The sequence below is a fragment of the Bubalus kerabau genome, chromosome 19 (assembly GCF_029407905.1).
Source record: "Bubalus kerabau isolate K-KA32 ecotype Philippines breed swamp buffalo chromosome 19, PCC_UOA_SB_1v2, whole genome shotgun sequence".
NCBI lineage: Eukaryota > Metazoa > Chordata > Mammalia > Artiodactyla > Bovidae > Bubalus > Bubalus kerabau.
The window spans coordinates 65,421,158-65,444,739 of NC_073642.1; the positions used below are offsets into that span (position 1 = coordinate 65,421,158).

At 48.5% G+C, this 23,582-nt stretch overlaps 1 protein-coding gene across 8 annotated transcripts in view; it reads left to right on the top strand.

Moving 5' to 3' along the window:
* EML1 (EMAP like 1) overlaps window positions 1-22,939 on the top strand; it is a 197,335-nt gene extending 174,396 nt beyond the window's left edge. For all 8 annotated transcript variants that reach the window (XM_055556811.1, XM_055556810.1, XM_055556814.1 and 5 more), the window contains 12 exons: window positions 1,108-1,242; window positions 1,949-2,048; window positions 3,764-3,918; window positions 6,110-6,235; window positions 6,706-6,837; window positions 10,265-10,332; window positions 12,892-12,980; window positions 17,488-17,585; window positions 17,695-17,782; window positions 19,263-19,358; window positions 20,776-20,906; window positions 21,418-22,939. In XM_055556811.1, coding sequence (XP_055412786.1) covers window positions 1,108-1,242; window positions 1,949-2,048; window positions 3,764-3,918; window positions 6,110-6,235; window positions 6,706-6,837; window positions 10,265-10,332; window positions 12,892-12,980; window positions 17,488-17,585; window positions 17,695-17,782; window positions 19,263-19,358; window positions 20,776-20,906; window positions 21,418-21,543 — 1,344 coding nt within the window. In that variant the 3' untranslated portion in view covers window positions 21,544-22,939. The remainder of the gene's footprint in view (window positions 1-1,107; window positions 1,243-1,948; window positions 2,049-3,763; window positions 3,919-6,109; window positions 6,236-6,705; window positions 6,838-10,264; window positions 10,333-12,891; window positions 12,981-17,487; window positions 17,586-17,694; window positions 17,783-19,262; window positions 19,359-20,775; window positions 20,907-21,417) is intronic.
* Window positions 22,940-23,582: the final 643 nt, after the last annotated feature.

The following is a 23,582-nucleotide window of genomic DNA, read 5'->3' on the forward strand; positions in this document are numbered from 1 at the left end:
AGTACTGGCAGGGTGGTGACAAGTGAGATGTGCCCACTGCCCAGGTGGAGGGCCAGGCAGGGATCCGGGGATCAGGGAAGCTTGTCCAGAGCTGAGTAGACTCAGGAACGGGGAGCGAGATCTTGGTCCTCCCAGTGGGGCTTTTCCTCCCGGGGGGCCCATTGAACGTCCCAATATGTCAGTGAAGTTTCCTTAAGCTCTCTCATGCTTTCCTCCTATTAAAACCATGATTGGGTCTATTTTTGTAGAAATGACATCAGATTTCTTACCCTGGCATCCATTAGCCTTTGATCACCTTACTGACCTAACCATAGGACTACCATTGAGTCACCTGAGGTACCTGACATTAAGAGCCCCAGTAGATTACCTGGCTTACGTAGCCTTCTTTCTTGTGTGTGTGGGATGCAGACGGTATTCGAACAAGGCATGAGCATACCTGTTTTTATGCTATAGCTGTGCCTTCTATGTTTTGCTCAAGTATTTCTGTTCTTGCTGTGTTATTAGGTTGGAAGTAATCAGAGCAAGTTATTGTCTAGGTTTAGGAATCTGTAACTGAATTATCAAGCAGAAGGAGCAGTCAGGGTCAGATTCATGGGAACAGGGTGCCAGTCATGAAAACCGATAACAGGATGAGGGTGGTAAAGTGATAGCCAAAGACCCACCTCCCCTTCTGGACTCCAGGCTCGGCCACCAAGCTACCAGCAGAGTCCTGGGGATCAGAACCAGGCAAACAGGGCAGCCAAAGTGGGCCAGGAGTGGTGGAGCTGAATAAAATCCAGGCTCTGGGGCCCTTCCCATCACTCGATGAGGATGAGACTTGCAGTTCTTAAGTCCCAGCCTCTCCTTCAGCCAGAGCATGGCTGTGTGCCTGCTCCATGCCACAGACTCTGTGGTCCTGTCCGCAGGGCTCTGGGGGAAACAGACAGGGAGAGGTGTCGGCGCACACAAATGCAAGTTTAGTGACTAGAGAAGATGAATTCGAGGGGCAAAGTATCAAGAGGCCTGGTGCTCACCCTGATGAGTTACTTATTTGTGGTTCAGAGTTTATTTATTTCCTTAAGTGTCTCAAGAGATCTGAGACATCTGATTCTCCTGTTTTGTGCAAAGTGTTCGAACGAAGCTGTATTTGCCGCGGATTTCCACCCCACTGACACCAATATAATCGTGACCTGTGGAAAGTCCCACCTCTACTTCTGGACGCTAGAAGGAAGCTCCCTTATTAAGAAGCAAGGATTGTTTGAGGTGAGGTGAAATTGCATCTCTCATTTTATTTTTCACCAGTGGTGCTTGTGATCCCCTGGCATCTAAGGAAGCTCTGAGGCATCATAGCCTTAGAATTTAATTGGCCAAAGTGGGGGTGTCATGATAAAGACTATTCCCGGAGATCCCTGACAGAGTTGGGGAGCCCCTCATGGATAACATTGGTGATGCTGGTAAGGAAGGACCAACACAGGGAGAAGTGCCAGGGTGCCAGAGGGCCATGGCCCTCACTGTGGTCTGCTGACTGTAAACAGCAATGAAGAAGGTGCCCAGGAGGCTGCAGTGCAAGCCTGCTGAGGGTGATGGGCAACCTTGGTGCCATTTAGCCCAGCATCTGAGGCCTCATGAGAGCACCAACATGGCACCTGATGCCCTGCGGGCCCAGAGGCTGAGCTGGAGGACTGCTTTATCCCGGTGCTGGGCTGTAGTCATGGCCACACCACCCCTTAGCCATTCCAACAGCCTCCCCTGCTCTAACTGCCTGCAGCCGTGTAAGTACCAGATACTTTAGACCAGATAACCTCAGGGCGTAATTTGCTTAACGGTGGGTGAGAAGGAAAGGCGCAAAGTGTGGTAGCCACAGCTGACACCATCCAGCTCGGGGTGCCCATGATTCTCGATGTTCTTAAAAACAGAAGGATGTCTTGATTTTACATATATATATATATTCTTTTTTAACATTCTGCAGAAGCAGGAAAAGCCAAAGTTCGTCCTCTGTGTGACTTTTTCTGAAAACGGTGACACCATCACGGGAGATTCAAGTGGCAACATCCTGGTATGGGGAAAAGGTAACAAGTGATGCTCCTCAAGCAGCCTCTTGTGGGTAATGTTCTAAGTAAGAAGCCAAATCCCATAAGAATTGCCCGTTAATATCATTTCCAAGTTTACTATTTGATTCCAAGGTACATAGGTACCTACATAACGTGTGTGTGTGTGTAACTTGGAATCAAAAAACCAGGACAGAGGAAAATGAGACTAGTAAGCTGTTGGCTTCTGTTGTTTTAAAAGGTTCTTTAAGCCCAAGAGGTTGTAATAGAATTAATCGGTTTATGAGGAGATCTGATAACAGCTTGTAATGATGAAAATCATCGAAGACTATTTAGCTCTACAGCATTTAACTTCTCTGGTCCACCCAGCACTTGGCAGACGTTGACTGAGTATTCATTGTGAGTCCGAAGCCATGTGCTGGGCACTGGGCATACAGATGAGTCAGGCAGGCATCAGTGGGCAAACAGCGTGATAGGAAGGACTCCTTACTCAGAAACACGTTGAGTCTAGTTCAGTGAGCATTTATGAGTGTTTACCACGTGCCAGGAAAACAGAGACAATGCACCACCTCTGTACTCCAGGGTCTCAGTGTTTGGGCTGTGGGGTGAGGGCAGAAGCAGAGCCACCGGGGTAATGTCGGGTTAACACGTGACCTTGGTAGTAGCGCTGCAACTCTGAGTGCCTCGGGCTCTGTACACACATGGGTTCACTGCACCCTGAAAGCGGTGCCGTGGAAAAGCAGCAGCCCCATAACACCCAGGAGGAAACTGAGGCAGAGCAATCAGGCCACTTGTCCAGGGACCCCCAGCTCATCTCTCAGCCCTCCTAGCACACTATATGCTTCATCTTGGCATGTTTTCCTTTATGGTTTTTTAATTTATTTTAATGAAGTATGGTTGATTTACAATGCTGTGTTAATTTCTGCTATATAGCAAGGAGATTCAGTTGTACATATATATATGTGTGTCCTCTTTTTTATAATTTTTTTTCTGTGCTGGGTCTTTATTCTCTAGTTGGGGCGAGCGGGAGCTACTGTTCACTGGGGTGCGTGGGCTTCTCGCTGCGGTGGCCGCTCTTGTTGCGGGGCACAGGCTCTGGGCACCCGGGCTTCAGTGGTTGTGGTGCACGGGCTTAGTTGCTCTGAGGCTTGTGGGATCTTCCTGGACCAGGGATCAAGCCCGCGTCCCCTGCATTGACAGGCGAATTCTTGATCGAGTTCTTCAGCACTGAGCCACCAGGGAAGCCCTGTGTATTCTTTTTCATATTCTTTTCCAGTGTGGTTTGTCAGAGCATATTGAATGCAGCTCCCAGCCCCTCTACATAGGACCTTGTCATGTATCCATCCTATACGTGATCGTTTACATCTGCTGACTCCAGGCTCCCTGTTCATCCCCCTCCCCCTTGCCCTGTTTTCTTTGATTAGAAAGTAACCCAGTTCGTGTTTGTCTGTGTTAGCTGCTCAGTCGTGTCTGGCTCTTTGCGACCCCGGGGACTGCAGCCCGCCGGGCTCCTCTGTCCATGGGGTTCTCCGGCAGGAACACTGGAGCGGGTAGCCATTCCCTTCTCCGCCTTTGTCTCATTTGTCTAGTGCTCTGAGAACATGTAGAAATTGAATCCTTTATAGATTCACACTGCATTGATGTTCTGATAATATCTCATTTTAAAACAAAAAATGAGATGGGCAGAGGTGAGCCCCTGGACAACGTCCTAAGCATGGTTTTCTCGTTGTGTTTAGGTACGAATCGAATAAGCTACGCGGTTCAAGGGGCCCACGAGGGCGGTATTTTCGCACTTTGTATGTTAAGGGACGGCACGCTTGTGTCGGGAGGAGGGAAGGACCGCAAGCTCATTTCTTGGGATGGAAATTACCAGAAGCTTCATAAAACTGAGGTGAGACAGCATGTCACACTGCTGATACTCAAACTATTATGTCAACCAGTTTCCTTATGAGTTTGAAATCTTTTGTTTACCGTTTTGAAAACTGTACTGATAAAATTTTACTAAATGGGGTAACATTTTATATAAAATCATGAAGGCAGTTTACTAAAATGGAATTCCATTTATAAACGGTGAGGTGGTCACATTTCACATCTAGAGTATTATCATAGAACCAATCTTACAAGGGAGTATTATCCACATTTTGATTAATCCTTAAAATATTTATTGTCTTTTCCCTGTAATTGCCAGCATGTTGCTCTGGAGACATCATCACTTGGAACTAATATTCACTGTGTACCTGCTTTGAACGTGACTGAACACCAGCACTGTCTCTAGAGCTTTGACTTCTTTTGGCATTTCTCTCACCTCCTTATTACCTAATTAGCAACCCTGGACTCCAATAGGAGGCAGAGGCAAGAAATTCAATATTCCTTCTACACACTGTCTGAATTTTCTTTCCCAGGCCCTGGGAAATTATGAGCAGACAGAAATCAAGGTTGGCATCAATCTGAAGGTTGAGGACCTTCCCCTCCAGCATAGTGTGGACCCCATGTAGAACTTTATTGTTGCTTAGTTGCTAAGTTGTGTCCAACTCTTTGCAACCCCATGGACTGCAGCATGCAGGCTCCTCTGTCCTTCACTATCTCAAATTCATGTCCATTGAGTTGATGATGCCATCCAACCATCTTATCCTCTGTCACATCCTTCTCCTCCTGCCCTCAATCTTTCCCAGCATCAGGGTCTTTTCCAGTGAGTCAGCTCTTGGTATCAGGTGGCCAAAGTACTGGAGCTTCAGCTTCAGCATCAGTCCTTCAGTGGATATCCAGGGTTGATTTCCTCTAGGATGGACTGGTTGGATCTCCTTGCAGTCCAAGGGACTCTCAAGAGTCTCCTCCAGCACCACAGTTCAAAAGCATCAATTCTTCGGCTCTCAGCCTTTCTTATGGTCCAATTCTCACATCTGCACATGACTACTGGAAAAACCATAGCTTTCTAATTCAGATGCCCACAGCACAATGACAGCAGAGAACAGCATCACACTTGCTCTGACTGTGAGAATTTTGTTTTGCTGATTACCACTCTTCATAAAGCAAGGCCTTCATCTGAGTTTTGGAAATCACTTTCTTTTCATGGAGACTTTAATTGTGGTAGCATTTTTTATAATAATATTTGACCAGCATTTTTTTGAACCTAAGCAGCATCGCAATCCTAAGAAACAGTCCAAAGCCTCATCTAGTATTATGGAAGATACTTACCATTTTTCAGTATCTATAATTCTTTATCAGCATGGATTGTTATCATCTTTTCCCAGATCTATGCTAACCCACTCGCAAAAAGTTTGTATGAGAACAGGCCACTCTTTACCATCCCAGAACCACAGTGCTGTGATTTTTGTTCCTTTGAAAAAGTACAAGAACCTCTAATTATTTTATCATAGCAAATTGTTCTTGAATGGTGTATTTTGAAATCGTTTTTATTAACACTTAATCACACGTGTACCAGCACGAGCAGTGGATTTCCAAACTAAATAAAGTTGCCAAAGGATTTATCATTGCAAGTTACAATAAATTTTTAAGAACTCTTACTTATTACAGCATGTTACATATTCCTTCCTCCCTAAATTTTACCTGCTTCTGCTATCAGAAGTCATAACAAGTAAAGAGTAAAGTACCCAGTAGTCTTTTTTATTTTTTTATTCTGTCCAGAAAAAAAAGTGCCTCATTGTAGGGTTTTGTTTTTTTTTCCAGTTGGAATATAATTACTTTACAGTGCTGTTATTTTCTGCTGTATAACAAAGTGAATCAGCTTCACCTGTACATATGTCCCCTTCCTCTTGGACCTCCCTGCCACCCCTCCACCCCCATCCCACCCATCTAGGTCACACAGAACACCCAGCTGTTCCTCTTTTTTTTTTTTTTACAACCTTACTCTTGCTCATTCTTTCAAGGTATATAAAATGCATGGAGTTTAAACATAAGATTTGGGGTTTGGATCATTCACTCAAGTACTTTGTCTCCTTGTTGTGTGTGTGTGTGTGTGTGTGTGTGTGTGTCATTATGATAGGAGCTGTTATGATAAGTAAACAAGTGTTTTGAATGATGGAACTAGTAATTTAATGACACCTGAAATCTTTTCCATGCAGATTCCAGAACAGTTTGGCCCCATACGGACAGTGGCCGAAGGAAAAGGTGATGTGATATTGATAGGCACGACCAGAAACTTTGTTCTGCAGGGCACACTGTCGGGGGACTTCACACCCATCACTCAGGTAGGCATCAGCAAAACAAGTCCATCAAACACCTTCATGTTGTGTAATAGTGGAATATAAGACAGGGCCTCCCTGGTGGCTCAGATGGCCAAGAATCTGCCTGCAATGCAGGAGATCCAGGTTCAATCCCTGGGTTGGGAGGATCCTTTGGGGAAGGGAATGGTAACACACTCCAGTATTCTTGCCTGGAGAATCCCATGGACAGAGGAGCCTGGCAGGCTATACAGTTCATGGGGTCACAGAGAGTCGAATACAACTGAGCAACTAACACTTTCACTTTCATAAGACAGCATTACAAAGAGGTGATTCTTCTGTGTTTTATATTAACATCCCCTTCCTCAGCTTCAGTGGGTGGAAGATAAACGGATGGGAACAGTTCCAGAGCCTGCAGTGAGCCGTGGTGCTCTGTAGGGCCCCCGCGTCCTGGTGGTGATGTTTCAGGGGCGTCTGTCTGTCTCGGTTCTTTGCAGGGTCACACTGATGAGCTCTGGGGACTGGCCGTCCATGCCTCCAAACCTCAGTTCTTGACCTGTGGGCACGACAGGCACGCCACCCTGTGGGACGCTGTGGGTCACCGGCCCGTCTGGGACAAAGTCATAGAGGTAGGCCTGCGTGTCCTAGTCCGTCTTTCTTATAAAAATTCATCTGCAATACATTGGTTTATTTATTTATTTTTTGCATGAGATTAGTGGTGATATAAATTCGTCCCAAAGAAAGTGTCACTTAATTTATCGCCTTCAAATTGCATTGCTTTAAACACCACCCCAAGGGGTCTCATTCATGTATTTCTAAAGTTTACCAGTGCTTTTTCAGACAGCACGTATGCCTTTCTGATTGGTTGTTGGGTTTCCTGAGTGCAGTCTCTTCTGGCTGAAAAGCTGAGGAGCCCTTGTTAGGAGCTTGATTCTATTTACAGAACACCTTTTTGATGGGAATGGATTAGCTATTCTAACAGCATCCAGTTTATCTCTGCACTTTGAGTTTGATGGTACAGGTCAAATTTAAAGTCAGCATGTCTCTGAGTTTGCAAAAGGAACTCCGATCGTACAACAGAGTGCTGAAGGATCCTCTCCCTACGCGCCACGCAGCGGTGTCGGCATTTATTGAGCACTGTTTGCATACTGAGCATTGCACATATGTTACTGCTCATCCTGACAGCAGCCTTGCAAGGTGAAGTTTTTAACCTTGACTTTAGTGATTAGGAGATTGGAGCTTCAAGAAGTCAGATGGCTTGGCAAGATCAGTGTTTACACCCCGCTCGGTTCACACCTGACGCCAAGGTCTTCTGCTGCATCTGTAGTGATTCAAAGCACCTCCCGTGCTGCTTGCACCATTCATGACACATAACAGCCTGGGTGAGGGGCAGCCCCTCTGCAGACCCCGCCACGAGTCCTCTCGACACCCGTGGAGTCGCCAGCACATCTCCGTGTGCTGGGTCCATGCTCAGCCCTTCGCTTTTGGAGAAAATCTGCAAGTGAATGGAGGTGACTGGTCACTGGGGATGTTGAGCACTGGGGTGATGGGCCGTGGGGAAGTGACTCTGGCACCAGAGGGGTTGGTGCACAGCTGGCAACCAGGAATCCTCAACAGTGGTCCGGGAGAATGACCTTCCCTGCGGCCTTGGTCCACACGGCAGCCTGGCTGAAAGCCTTGCCAGCTACTCCAGCACCAGACCGTCAATCCAGCCAGCCTGGCATCACAGCACGGGTGCTAAACCGAACACCAAGAAGATCTTAAGTCCTAGCTCCTTTGCGCGCTGGCCGTGTGACTGGGCAGATGCACTCAAGTATCTTCCTCTCAAAATGTTATGAGCTTCAAATGAGCTGCACAGTAAAGCCTTCTAGTGCACGTGATTTCTGTCTGTGAAGGCCCTGAGCTTCATCACAGCTCCCACTTTGGAAAAGCACCGCAGGAATGTAATCCGGTTCCCAGGTGGTGCGAGTGGTAAAGAACCCCACCTGCCAGCGCAGGAGATATAAGAGATGTGGGTTCGATCCCTGGGTCAGGAAGATCCCCTGGAGAGGGGATTGGCAACCCACTCCGGTATTCTTGCCTGGAGAATCCCATAGACAGAGGAGCCTGGTGGGCTGTAGTCCATGGGGTCACAAGAAGTTGGACATGACTGAAGTGACTTAGCACACAATATAATCAGTCCCTGCAGTTTCCTTCCTGTCTCTCTTTCACTCTTTTTTTTCCAGTTTATCCGGTGGCATCTCAGTGCCTCCATTTCCACATCCAGGGTTACTGCTTTCTTGGTCTTCCTGTGATTAATCTCTTTTCATTTCAATTCATCCTAAGTACTCCTACCAAGTCACCTAAAACACAGATTCAATTACATCACTCTTTTCAGTGAAAGGAAAGAGTCCCTCTCACTGTGTTTTTCCTGGTGATCACGGTCCTTGACCTGGCCACGCAGCCCACATTACTAGCATCATCCATGTGATTTCCCGTTCCCTCCCTGTAGGTCCTGCTTTGAAAAACCAGTGACTCTCCCTTGCTATTGTTGTTCAGTTGCCAAGTCAGGTCCAGTTCTTTGTGACCCCATGGACTGCACCTTGCTAGGCTTCCCTGTCCTTCAGGATCTCCCGGAGTTTGCTCAAATGCATGTCCATTGCGTCGGTGATGCCATCCAACTATCTCATTCTCTATCACCCCCTTCTTCTCCTGCCCTCAATCTTACGCAGCATCAAGGTCTTTACCAATGAGTCGGCTCTTCCCATCAGGTGGCCAAAGGATTGGAGCCTCAGCTTTAGCATCAGTCCTTCCAATGACTATTCAGCACTAATTTCCTTTAAGATTGACTGGTTTGATCTCCTTGCAGTCGAAGGGGCTCTCAAGTCTTCTCCAGCACTCTGCTCCAAACTGTGTTGCTTCTATGTCCTTAATCATATTCTTGTCCCCTTAAGACCCCATCCAAATAGATACTGGTGTGTCCACGTCCACCTTCACCAGTGGCAATTCTTCCTATATCGGAAGGCCCGAGTCAAGGGCCTGCAGCCAGGACGCCACAGCCCAGCTCCCCGTCTGACGTCACCTAGTGCTTCCTCTCCTTGTGCTTTATCTCTCCCATCAGCCTTGCTCCACCTTGTTAGTAATGAACACACGCGTGTCTCCCTAGCGCTAAGTCTGGCGTGTGCCTCGCTCATCTCGAGATCCCTCTAGGACTGCCAGGTGTCCTGCACCCGGTGGGAGGCGCTCATCCGGTACTGACCTGATGGTCTTGGGTGCAGGGGTCATATTTCCAGACAGATGGGGCAAAGCTTCCCATTCAGCATGGAGGTCAAGCAAAGGGACTTCGAAGACTTGGAGGAAGAGCATGTCTTTGTTGATCTGTCATCTGATTACTGTAGATATGAAAGGATATAAGATAGAATGGACTTCCCTCACAGCTCAGTGGGTAAAGAAACTGCCTGCACTGCAGGAGACCCTGGTTCAATTCCTGGGTCAGGAAGATCCACTGGAGAAGGGATAGGCTACCTACTGCAGTGTTCTTGGGCTTCCCTGGTGGCTTAGCTGGTAAAGAATCCAGCTGCAATGCAGGAGACCTGGGTTCAATCTCTGGGTTGGGAAGATCCCCTGGAGAAGGGAAAGGCTACCCACTCCAGTATTGTGGCCTGGAGAATTTCATGGACTATATAGTCCATGGGGTCGCAAAGAGTCGGACATGACTGAGCGACTTTTACTTTGTACTTTGAAGATAGAATGAGAGAGACTTCCCTGGTAGTCCAGTGGGTGGGACTCCAGCCTTCCACTACAAGGGACGTGGGTTCAATCCCTGGTCAGGGAACTGAGATACCTCATGGCACGAGATGCAGAAAGAAAAATTATAAAAAGACAAAATTGTATTATTTTTGAGACATGACCTCCATTAAAGTAAGGAAGCGTTTTCCTCTCTGAAGAAAAAAAAACGAGTTTTGTTTTTTTTTAAATGGGCCATGTAGCCCTAAGGAATTAGAGCTGTGCTTGTGTGTGTTTATGTAATCGCGCTGTGTCTGGCCATCAATTTACACTTCCTTTGCAACATTTTAGGATCCAGCTCAGTCTTCTGGTTTTCATCCTTCAGGGTCTGTGGTTGCAGTCGGAACACTGACTGGGAGGTAAGTGCGTGTCGGGGTAACCTGCGCTCTCAGAGTTCACGGGAAAGAGGCTTGTCTGTTTCCCCAGCGACCGGTCAGGGTAGCCCTTGGCTGCCTCGCTCAACATCTGATGACCGACTAGGAATTAACGTCAGAACTCGGAAGTGAAACCTGAGACAGTGGTCCTTCCCGTTTCAGACCTTGGGAAAACTTAAAAGTTGGCCGTGGTCCCCGCTCCCAGAGGAGGCCCCACCCCCATGCACAGACAGTTGTGGGCTCCTTGGTGTCAAAGCACTGAGGGTTTTATGATGCTTTTTCCTGCCGCCTTTCAAAATTTTAAAAACTGCCCGGTCCCTGAGCCTTGTGTTTGGCTCAGCTAACCCTCACTTGCCAAGGGCCTCTGATACGCCGGGCGGCAGGTCTGTGCCTGAGTCCCAGCTTTGCCACCTAGCTGCGGTGTGTCTTTGAGCGAGTTGTGTGACCTCTCTGAGTTTGTTTCTTCCTCTGTGAATGGTGGCAATATATGTGCCTTGCCAAACACTGATGATTAAGGGAGATAGACTATGAAGCGGCTCCTAGGGTTGCCTGGCAGGCAGCTTTGGTGGTTATTATTGTCATTGTTTTATAAGATTTGATTGTGCTTTATTTTGTTTTTCATACTGTCTACACTTACTGTAGCTTGATTCGTATACTATTAGTGCTTCCCTGCTCTCCAAAGAGTGTGCCACTCATGGACAGGAAAGTGGGCAGGGGCAAAGAGGGCTTGGAGTAAGAGTAGGAACTGCTGAGTACAAAGTCAGCTACAGGGATGTGTTATACGGCACGGGGAGCACAGTCAATATTTTATAATAATGATAAATGGGGTAGAAGCTTTACAAATTGTGAATCACTATATTGTATACTTGTAACTTACATAACACGGTACAGCGTACATTGTACATGTTTCAAAAGAGAGCATACCACTTAGATTATGTTGTTAGGACTGTAGCATGTGTGTAAAGAAAGAGTAACCACTCATAAGTCATAGGTGGCAACATCTTGAGAGTTGAGCACCTATCTAACAGAATTCTTCATGAATTCTGCAAAGCCGCACACCTGTGCATGCACACACACACACACGCACACACCTCTGACCTCTCTTAGAGACCACTGAAGCTTCTGACTCAAGCAGGCTCTGATGAATGGCCGCCAGCCAGTTATTGTCATCAGCTGCACGCTGACTCTGTGACAGGACAGAGCATGGGACGAGGCCAGCCGGGCGGTCAGAGTCACACACAGTGTCCTGTGGGTGGAAGAGAGAGGGACACGCATCTCCGCAACCCTCCCCTCTGTTCATGCTTCCCCCACCTCTAGTCCTGGTCCCGGCCTTAGCTCTCAATGGGGAAGCTTAACACGGTGTTTAGAGGCATAGCCAGTCCCTACAGTCTCTCTGCTGCTTATATTCTGACCTGTGTTCAGGTTAAATAGCACATTAAAGATAAATGTGGAGAAGAAAATAGCAGCCCACTCCCATATTCTTGCCTGGAAGATCCCACAGACAGGAGCCTGGAGGGCTACCGTTAATGGTGTTGCAGAGTCGAACACGACTGAGCGACTAACACTAACACACAAAGTCGCAAGGAAGCAAAGCTGAGAAGCCAAACCCCGGTGTCAGGGGCCAACCAGCCCCATTGAGTGGTACTGATTAGGGCCCCGAGTGGATGGCCATGCTAGCTCAGTGGGCACGCTGATGAACGGATGGCATCAAAGTTTGCGACGGCAGCAGCAGGGTGCCCTTGACCCTTTTCCTGCCCTTGACCCTTTTCTCCCCTGAAAATGCTGCTGCCACTGCCTGAGAACGCACGGGCAGGAGAGTTCAATCTGCACCACTTCACACCCTGACCGAGCACCGTGGCCTAATTAGACGATTCGGAGCACTTCCAAGTCCAGTTATAATTTGACTGATCGGATCCTGAGCCTGCAGAGCCATTCTGGGCCCTTACCTGCATTTTACAGTTGAGGAAACTGAGCCCAGAGAAGCTAAAGTCAAAGACCAGTCCTCCTCTCACCCTTCTGCCATCCTCCGGGTCGTTTCTTTCACCTGCTGGTTGCACACCAGCTTTGCAGAAGGTCAGAGGCTGACCCAGCTCTGCTTGCGTCAGCCCCGAGGCTGTCCCGGCCCCAGCCTGCTGGACGCTTTCTGCCTGGTGTGGGCCAGATCTCTCGGTAAGCTCGTGCAGTGGCCCTCTTGCCGCTTGCTCTGGCCACAGGCCCGGGGTTAGATGCTGGTCCATCTTCCCTGCCCAGGGTTTTCTCTGCTTTCATATGTAAATGACAAAATTCAAACATTGAGAAGCCCTGCCATGACGTCAGTAGCTAAATTCTTTCCCGTGATAGCCAGTCAGCTGCTCCTTTCTTTTGGAAATGTTCACATGCAGGCAATTTTCTTTACATGAAAGCTGGGACTAAGCGTTCTTGTTAAGCACATACAGAGCATTTTTAAGCTCTTAATTGTTTTTAATAGCCTGGCTGTGACTGTCATAGTCTGACTTCACATTCTCACTAAGCAACTGATTTGTACTTTTTCTCATGTTTACGCAGGTGGTTTGTGTTCGACACAGAAACAAAAGACTTGGTCACCGTCCACACGGATGGAAATGAACAGCTCTCCGTGATGCGTTACTCACCAGGTTAGGACACGGACCGTTCACCATAAAACTCCCAGAGATAAAGCCCTGCATAGATGTCTCTAAAGAAAGACATTCACAGGCCCCCTCCAGAGTGAAATTTACAGTACATCTGTACGTAATTGTGGCACCTGGGGGCTCTCCCCCTCCCTCCTTTGGAGCACTATGCTTGTGTGGTTTTATCTGTTTCCGCGTGTCAAGAAGAACTTGTGTTAACATTATAACAGCTTCTCATGCACCTGTGCTTTTTTTTTTAGTATTTATTTATTTGGCTGCATCAGGTCCAGCTTCGGTAATCAGGATCTTTCACTGAGGCACACAGACTTCTCTCTAGTTACGGCGCACGGGCTCCAGAGTGCACAGGCTTAGTTACCCCCATGGTGTGTGGGATCTTAGTTCCCTGACCAGGGATTGAACCCAGGTCCCCACATTGGCAGGCAGACTGCCAACCACTGGACTGCCAGGGAAGTCCCCACTCAGGCCTTCTTGACAGGTGCTTTTGGAGCACGTTGCTTGGGTGTTTGTTTTTTTTTTTAACTCTTTATTATGGAAAATTTCAAGCATGGACAAAATTAGAAGAGCATAGTGAGTTCCGTGTACCTATTCCCCAGCTTCAGCGTTTACCCATTTGTTCAGCCGTAGCTCCACCCACTGGGCCCTCCCATGTTGTTTGAAGCCCTCTCCCAGAGGTCTTATCCTTTCGTCTGTTACTGTTAATATATAGAGGGATCTGGGGACTTCCCTGGTGGGGCAGTGGTCAGGACCCTGTGCTCCCTGTGCCTGGTCAGAGGAGTGAGATCCCACAAGACGCATGGTGGAGTCAAATATATATATATATCTTTATATCTGAGGTTATTGATATTTCTCCCGGCAATCTTGATTCCAGCTTGTGCTGCTTCCAGCCCAGCGTTTCTCATGATGTACTCTGCATAGAAGTTAAATAAGCAGGGTGACAATATACAGCCTTGACAAACTCCTTTTCCTATTTGGAACCAGTCTATTGTTCCATGTCCAGTTTTAACTGTTGCTTCCTGACCTGCATATAGGTTTCTCAAGAGGCAGGTCAGGTGGTCTGGTATTCCCATCTCTTTCAGAATTTTCCACAGTTTATTGTGATCCACACAGTCAAAGGCTTTGGCATAGTCAATAAAGCAGAAATAGATGTTTTTCTGGAACTTTCTTGCTTTTTCGATGATCCAGCGGATGTTGGCAATTTGATCTCTGGTTCCTCTGCCTTTTCTAAAACCAGCTTGAACATCTAGAAGTTCATAGTTCACATATTGCTGAAGCCTGGCTTGGAGAATTTTGAGCATTACTTTACTAGTGTGTGAGATGAGTGCAATTGTGTGGTAGTTTGAGGATTCTTTGGCATTGCCTTTCTTTGGGATTGGAATGAAAACTGACCTTTTCCAGTCCTGTGGCCACTGCTGAGTTTTCCAAATTTGCTGAAAGTGAAGAGGAACTAAAAAGCCTCTTGATGAAAGTAAAAGTGGAGAGTGAAAAAGTTGGCTTAAAGCTCAACATTCAGAAAACGAAGATCATGGCATCTGGTCCCATCACTTCAGGGGAAATAGGTGGGGAAACAGTGGAAACAGGGTCAGACTTTATTTTGGGGGGCTCCAAAATCACTGCAGATGGTAACTGCCGCCATGAAATTAAAAGACGCTTACTCCTTGGAAGGAAAGTTATGACCAACCTAGATAGCATATTCAAAAGCAGAGACATTACTTTGCCAACAAAGGTCCGTCTAGTCAAGGCTATGGTTTTTCCAGTGGTCATATATGGCTGTGAGAGTTGGACTGTGAAGAGAGCTGAGCGCCGAAGAATTGATGCTTTTGAACTGTGGTGTTGGAGAAGACTCTTGAGAGTCCCTTGGACTGCAAGGAGATCCAACCAGTCCATTCTAAAGGAGATCAGCCCTGGGATTTCTTTGAAAGGAATGATGCTAAAGCTGAAACTCCAGTACTTTGGCCACCTCATGTGAAGAGTTGACTCATTGGAAAAGACTCTGATGCTGGGAGGGATTGGGGGCAGGAGGAGAAGGGGACGACAGAGGATGAGATGGCTGGGTGGCATCACGGACTCAATGGACGTGAGTTTGAGTAAACCCCGGGAGATGGTGATGGACAGGGAGGCCTGGCGTGCTGTGATTCATGGGGTCGCAAAGAGTTGGACATGACTGAGCGACTGAATTGAACTGAACTGATATCTTTCTATGGAGAGAGAGAACTATATATATGGAGAGAGAGAAATCTAAAAAAGCTGAAGGCTTTTCCGCAGCTTTATTGAGGTGTAGTTCACATACTGTAGTTCGCCATTTATGACTGTGCGGCCAGTGATTCTTAGTGATGGTGATGGCTACCATCCAGTGTTAGAGCCTTTCCATCACCCCCAAAAGTTCCTTTCCTGCCCATTAGTAACTCATCTCCACTCCCAGCCCCAGCCGTAGGCAACCATGGATTTGCTGTTCTGTGTCTATAAATTGCCTTTTCTGGGCATTTCCTATCAATGGATCCTACAGCACCTAGCCTGCCGCATCTGGCTTCTTTTACTTAGAATAATGTTTGTGAGATTATTCATGCTACTGTGTATGTGTCAGTAGTTTATTCCCTTTTAGCATCTAGATAGTATCCCGTTTTATGGGTAGATCATGTTTGCTTTGTCCATTTAACAGGGAACATGGAATTGTTTCTGTGTTCTGGCTGTTATGAATAATGCTAAGAATACTGATCATATGTCAATTTTGGCTGGGTTTTTTTTTTTTTTTTTTTTTTGGCTATACCAAGCAGCTCAGGGGGTCTTAGCTCCCCAGCCAGATAATGAACCCAGGTCCTTGGCAGTGAAAGCACGGAGTCCCAACCACTGGGCCTCAGGGAAGTCATCATATGTCCATTTTGTACTCATGTTAGTTGCTCAGTTGTATCCAACTCTTTGCGACCCCAAGGACTGTAGCCCACCAGGCTTCTCTGTCCATGGGATTCTCCAGGCAAGAACAATGGAGTGGGTTGCCATGCCCTCCTCCAGGGGATCTTCCCAGCCCAGGGATCGAACCCGGGTCTCCTGCATTTCAGGCGGATTCTTTACCGTCAGAGCCACCGGGGAAGCCCCTTTTGTACTTGTAAGTCTTTTTAATCCATACGTGCTTCCTCCCTCCCTCTCTCTCTGTCTCTGTCTCTCTCTCTCTCTCTGTCTCCCTCTCTGACGCACACGCCATCCTCGCTTACAGTTTATGTGTTAAAGAAGCTCGTTTTTCCCGGAGCAACTTCCACACCCTGGGTTTTGCTGAGTGCATCTCTGTGGTGTTGCTTCACACATCCCCCTGTCCCCACACCTCCGTCTGCCCTCACACGTCCCTCTGTCCCCTCACGTCCCCCTGTCCCCTCACGTCCCCCCGTCCACACATGTCCCTCTGTCCCCGTATTTCCTGTACAGTCAGTTGGAATGCAGACCCTCTTCCGGCTCAGTGCATCCCGCTCTCTCCCTCCCACCCGAGACTCGGGAGTCTGCTCGTCTCGCTTTCTGTGCTTTTAGAGCCATTGCTGGTCAACACTTCAGTTCCTAAACAGAGGCTGATGATTGGTTTTCCCATTTTAGCCTTTCTTCATTTGTCAGATATAATACGTCTGTGAAGACTGACTTCTCTTCATCCATAATATTAATATGTTTTTGTTACCTAAACAAGATACTATTTTGTTAGTATGACCAAGATATATGGCAGAGTTCACATAGGAAGTCAAGATATAGACACTTGGTTTCTTTCACTTTATTTTCCAGTTTCAGGATAATGAGTTTGTCCTCTGTTCACTTTAACAATGATCAGTTGTTAGTGGTGGTAGCTTCGGTGTCATTATGAACTTAAGTGTATTTGGTATGTTTCAATCTGTGATGGTTATGATAGGTGAAACAATTTATCCATTATTGGCCACTTCAGGTTGGTTCCTGAGTCTTTCTGACAACATGCGTGCTGGAAATGCTCATGGCAAATGGGTGCCGTAAGCGGCTTCCCAGGTGGCTCAGTGATAAAGAATTTGCCTGCAATGCAGGAGATGCAGGTTTGATCCCTGGTCCACGAAGATCCCCTGGAGAAGGAAATGGCAACCCACTCCAGAGTTCGTGCCTGAGAAATCTCATGGACAGAGGAGCCTGGCAGGCTACAGTCCATGGGGTCGCAAAGAGTCGGACATGACTGAGTGACTAAAGAACCAGGTAGGATGCTGTTTCTTAGCCTCATCATTTATGCCTGTGCTTCAGGAAGTACTCTCTGTGTGATCCGCGGGACATTCAGCTCTGTGGACACTCTCGGAAAAAGCGATTTCAGTCCTTGGAAATACTTGGCTAAGACTGAATTACCATCACTAGGGGTATCAGATTCATTCAAAAGCAATATTGTCTCTTTGAAATAATTCGTGGCTATTTTTTCTACATCTGTGATGGCCGCTAGCATTATCCTTTGCCATTGATAAAACGGTTATTCTTAACGAATGAAGCGTAACCTTGCGTGTCTTTGCAGATGGGAATTTCTTAGCCATAGGCTCCCACGACAACTGCATCTACATATATGGAGTCAGTGACAACGGGAGGAAGTACACGCGGGTCGGCAAGTGCTCGGTGAGCACGCGGGTCACTCCTCGTGGGTCTCCGTGTCATTCGACACGTCCGGTCAGCGTGGGTGGGAATCTGTGATGCGAGTGAGGTCACCCAGTTTTCCCTCTCCCAGGGTCATTCCAGTTTCATCACCCACCTGGACTGGTCTGTCAACTCACAGTTCCTCGTGTCGAATTCCGGAGACTACGAAATCCTCTACTGTGAGTGGCTCCCCAGGCCTGGGTGCAGATCTCCTGGAGCTCCACTCTGACTCCAGATGGGGCCTCCTGCAGAAACCCACTGCCTGCCCGTGTTTCTCGGCCTCAATTCCTCCTCTGTTCAGCAGAGGAGACAGGCTGGACAACCCCCTGCTTGGCACTGAGATACTTGGGGGTTGGGCCCTGAAGAGGAGAAGGCCGGCCCTGCAGGGAGAGGCAGAAAGAGGGGTCAGAGCTGTGCCAGAGAGAGGCCAGAGCCCTGTGAAGGCGTCACCTTTCCCAGCTGATACCGTGAGGTCTGCCCTGCTGAGTGGACAGCAGCCCCTGGGGCCCCTGCTCCTTCTCCCTCCGCCCCTTCCGGCCAAGTCAGAGCCCAGGCAGGCCCAGGCCATGTGCTGGTGATGGGCGGTGCCCTCGCCCCTCCCGGCCAAGTCAGAGCCCAGGCAGGGCCAGGCCACATGTGGGTAATGGGCAGTGCCCTCCGCTCCTCCCGGCCAAGTCAGAGCCCAGGCAGGGCCAGGCCACACGCGGGTGATGGGCGGTGCAGGCTGCGTTCCCTGCACTGGTGCCCCCGCCATCCGTCAGGCACCTGCCATGTGCTGAGCACGGGGGTCCCAGGGCCAAGGGGGGTCCGGTCTCCGCCCCACCGGCAGGCACTGAGAAGTGCAGTGCGCTTCACCCACATGCTTTCGCGTGGCCCACAGCACGTTCCAGCTCTTCCTGTTCCGGAGACAAGGACATGTCGGCTCAGATAAAAGGGTGCAGATATCAAGAGCCAGTGGGTGGGGAGGTGGGCACCCCCCTGTTAAGAGAAAGGAGGAAAGGGGTCTCCCTTAGGCGGGGCAGGTGGCCCTGCCTGATGCAGGGCAGAAGCAGGGGATGGTTTCCAGGGATGGGCTGTGGGTCTAGAATCTTCTCAGACATGGTCTATGAGAGTTGGTCATAGTATGAGACATGGTCTCGCTGGTCAACTCCTCCAGCGAGAGTTTAGTTGAGGAACACACGAATCACCTGTGAGGTTACAGGTACTTGTTATGACCAGTTTCCATCAGCTTTCATAACTCGGAGCTGAAAAGATTGTGTGTGTGTGTGCGTGTGTATATGTGTGCACAGGTGCACGCCTGTGCCCAAGCGTGTGTTGGGAGAAGGCTGGGGAGCCTGACAGAAGGGGGCAGAGTTGTGTCCAGGGGGACAGTGAGCAGACGGAGGTCTCAGAACCAGAGGTTATCAAAGAAAAGAAGCCAGACAGGGGAACAGACCCAGAAAAGGAGACGAGCAGAAATGGAAGAAGTGAAAGAGGGGTCCCCTCCGAGGCCTCGGGGCTTAGGCTGTGAGCACGGTCCCCAGGGGACTGGGAGGCGGACGGTGTCCCTCTCCCAGGGGGCTCTGTAGCCGATGGGGCCTGGCTCTGGGGGCCCAGCCTTGCCCGGGGAGGAGGGGGGCTTCGGCCCAGATGTCACCGGACCTGCGTCTGCCCTTCCAGGGGTTCCTTCTGCCTGTAAGCAAGTCGTGAGCGTGGAGACCACGAGAGACATCGAGTGGGCCACATACACCTGCACGTTGGGCTTCCACGTCTTCGGTAAGGTTTCTGCACCTTTTGTTCTGTTCCAACGTAAGGTGTGTCTGCTTTGAGAATGACTGTACAATAGTGAGGCAATTTCTTGGTTGGCTTCAAGCTGCTTTGCTGCTGCATGGACCCCACAGGACTCAGGATGCACACCCTGCTGCCCTGGGGAAGGGCCGGGCTTGTCCAGCTATGGCCAGGCAAGAAGAACCAGAGCCCTTTGCTCTTGTACACAGTGGGTCCTGAGAGAATTCAGTAGAATCCTTGTATACGAGCTTGTGTCAGACTTCTGAGATCAACGAGCTAGATGTACGTGTGTGCTCAGTCCGCTCAGTCATGTCTGACTCTCTGTGGCCCCATGGCCTGTAGTCCGCCAGGCTCCTCTGTCCATGGGGATTCTTCAGGAAAGAATACTGGAGTGGGTTACCACGCCCTTCTCCAGAGGATCTTCCCAACCCAGGGATCCAGCCTGCGGTTCTTACGTCTCCTGCACTGGCAGGCGGGTTCTTTACCACCAGCGCCACCTGGGACGCCCAATGAAGCAGATGGCACCCAGTCGGTTTATTTGTCACTTGTTAGAGTGATTGTGTTTTTTTGACCCTTAAACTAATTTTTTTACCTCCTTCAAAGTTTAGGAGTTTAAATTAAATATTCATAAATGATCTAAAACAAATTGCCTCAGTTTAATAGAATTAAAAAGAAAAGGCAGTACCTAGAGATTCTTTATGTATGACCATAAGTCAGTAAGTCGGTCAGCATTCCACAAGTTCCCTTACAGCTGGCGTTTCACCATCTTTTGGTGTTAAATGTCAGAATGCCCTGGGTTTACTGCAGACTTTGTATTGAGAAAGCCATGTGTGTGCTACTCTCTCATATCCAAAGTTACTGGGACTAATAGAGTTTTCTGGAGCCATGATCAGGAGACCCCAGGCCACACCCCACCTGCCCAGTGCCACCAGGCAGGCAGCAGCCATGAAGGGCTGACACCAAGGAACACCTGAAAGGCACAGGCAGTCTCAGAAGTTACTCTCATATGTAAAGAGTTACCCCCCAAAAAGAAGAGTTATGAAACTGCAGGCTAAGGACTAGTCAGCTTCCCATCAGATGCTTTGGGGATAAAGGAAAGGCACTGCGTCCAGAGCCAGGGATTCTGTCCCACTTTCTGCTGTAGCATCGAGAAGGGGCCCCAGAGAGGTGGCAGCCCAGGAGGACCATTACTGCAGCTCTCATTCAGCAGAACAGGCTTTGCCATGGGGATTTCCAGGGGTGGCCTGCAGGGAAATGATCACCGAGGCTGGCAGCCAAGACAAAGCGTTCCTTGGACCTGGTTTCTAAATCCGGGACATTTTTATTCTCATGGGAGTTCAGTGGCCAGTCCCCACGCAGTGTGGCCCTCGTGTTTCCAGTGCTGTGTCCGGGGTCTTTCTTTTAGGAGTGTGGCCAGAAGGCTCGGATGGAACCGACATCAACGCCGCCTCTCGGGCCCACGAGAAAAAACTCCTGTCGACCGGCGACGACTTTGGCAAAGTGCACCTGTTTTCATACCCTTGCTCACAGTTCCGGGTAGAGTCCCCTTCTCTGATCGCCCCCGACAGGGCGTGCACTCCCCCCACCGGGCCGCTGGTAGTTGAATAGAAAGGCATCACGCGCGGGTGGCAGCACCGGGCACAAACCAGGCAGCGGCGACATCAGCCAACTGCCCTCCACAGAGAGCCCTGTCCCCAGCGTGGTTCTGGCTCCTCCCTCTCTGCACTTCCTGGGCCTCACCCTTCTGCCCTCCACCACAGCTCCCTCTGCTCTAACCCTGCTGAGCTGAGCCAATGCCTGGACCGCTCCTCCTCATCCTCCCCAGACCTGACCTCTCCTTCCAGGAGACCCCTCCCCTCCACCCCCGACCCCTGCAACCGGTTCCCACTCCTTTGGGGTGCCTGGTGCAGCAGCCTCTGGGGCTGAACTTCTCCTTGCCCACATCCATCCCCCCAACAAGATCGGCCTCTCGATGTGCAGGTGCTCCAGCACTTTTGACCCTTCTCCCGGGCTTAACGTTCACTGCCCTCCATGTCTTTCCTCCCAGGCTCCCAGCCACGTGTACAGTGGGCACAGCAGTCACGTCACCAACGTCGATTTCCTCTGCGATGACAGCCACCTCATCTCCACCGGCGGCAAAGACACAAGCATCATGCAGTGGCGGGTCGTGTAGTCCCGGCAAGCCCCGGGGGACACAGAACGGCCGGGGGGCTCAGACTCGCATCTCGCTCGGTCACTGTGATTTCTGCTTTGTTTGCAACGTCCTCACAAACCTCAGGAAAACCATGCCCTTTACCGGTCACCTTAGCTTAGCGGATCGGTGAGCGTCACAGCGGGTCAGCCGTTCAGGTCTCTCTTTCGTTGTACGATATATGAAACATTTAATATAAAAAAGATGCCACGGTTTACGTTACAGTGACATTGAGAAGTGACTGGCGTATCCTTCGTAACTTTTCTATGAACTCTTCAAAAACAGTCACAGAATGCCTTTTTCAAAGATTGTATATAGGCTTTAGTGTCTCGCCATCGAGCTTGCTGAGTCAAATATTTATGATAACGAGGTACTGAATCGTGATCACTGTTGATTAATTGGTCCTAAAAGGATAAATCAATGGAGAGAAGCAAATGGATAACTGATCTGCACAACTGAATCAGGAAATGCAAATAAGACTTTATTTGGTTGACATTTTCTAAGGTTTTGTTCAGTCGTCCCTCTGGGAGGCTGGTGAGAAAAGGGGTCAGGTTCTCGTGTCAAGCAAATTCTGCCTCAGATTAACTTAACTATTGCAGCAGCGTACCCAGGCCTTTTGGAGTCCCTGGACTGTCTGCCTAACCACATGCAGTCAGCCGCTTAACGCTACACCAGTCTCATCCCCTCTGTCCCCCACCCGGGTGAGTGGTGGAAGCAGTTGGCCACCTTCCTCTGTATATTAATTGGCATGATATGGTATTGTATAGGATTTTAGCAATTCATAATAAATACGTCAGGCTAGGCTTTACTATTTTAATGCTTATGGACATTGTATATTTGTATTTTAAGACCAAGTAGACCAAGTCACAAAGGTCTCTCTCTAGCGTACCATACACCCGTGGCCGGGAGAAGTCTGGAAGGCTCCACCAGGTTCTGAAGGCAGCTTCTCTTCCTGTCTTCTGTGCATGGACGGCCTGTTCCACTATGAACTAAGACTGCACTCTGATGGGTAACGCAATAGGTGGCTTACGTTGTCAAGAAGGCCTTATCCATTTCGATTGTGTGACAGATTGAAATCTATTGTTTACATTGGGGAATGTATCTCAGATTTTAAAACAGAAGAGTAATAAACAGACTTCAAGGCGAGTATTAAGATTTCTACTTGTTCTAGGCAAGTACGTGAATTGAACCGTCAGCTCTACAGCACTGCTTGTTTAGAGTGGCCGATGAAGCTGGACATTGGGAAGCATTTTTTATGACATCTCCAGCCTGCCGCGGAAGTGCCGGGCACCAGTAAACAATATGTATTAAAGATGATTCTGTTTGTATGTATCCTTATCAAATATATTCTATAATGAAATAAAATCTGAAAAGTGAATTTCTTATTGAACCTATAATCATAAAAGTATATAAATTAAAATATTTAAAATTAGATATGATTCACACTATATTCTGTTTCATATCCAGATTTTTTTTTTTTTCTCACCTGGGTCACTTGCAAATAAAACTATAGTTTGCATGTGGTGTGTCAGCTTTCATCAGATTAGATAACTCCCAAGAATTCAGTTTAGGACTCTCCCTAGCAGTCCAGTGGTTAAGAATCCGCCTGCCCACGCAGGGGGCACGTGTTCAATCCCTGGTCTGGGGAGATCCCACACGCCTCAGGGTGACTAAGCCTGTGCACTACGACTGCTAATCCAACATGCTCGAGAGCCCATGCTCTGCAACAAGAGAAGCCACCGCAGTGAGGAGTCCTAGCTCTGCAATGAAGAATAGCCCTCCACTCGCCGCAACTAGAGAAAGCACGCTCACAGCAACAAAGACCCAGTACAGCCAAAAATAAAAAATGAGAAGAATTCAGCTTAATTGTCATATCCAGTTGTTATTTAACTTGGTTATGTAAATACTGGCAAAAATAATGATTTTTTAATTAATAATTGAGGAATAACCAGATCAGAGAAGGGAAAGGAACCCATTATTGACTTAAAAGTTCTAAGATCTCCTTGTATTTCTATGTGTCC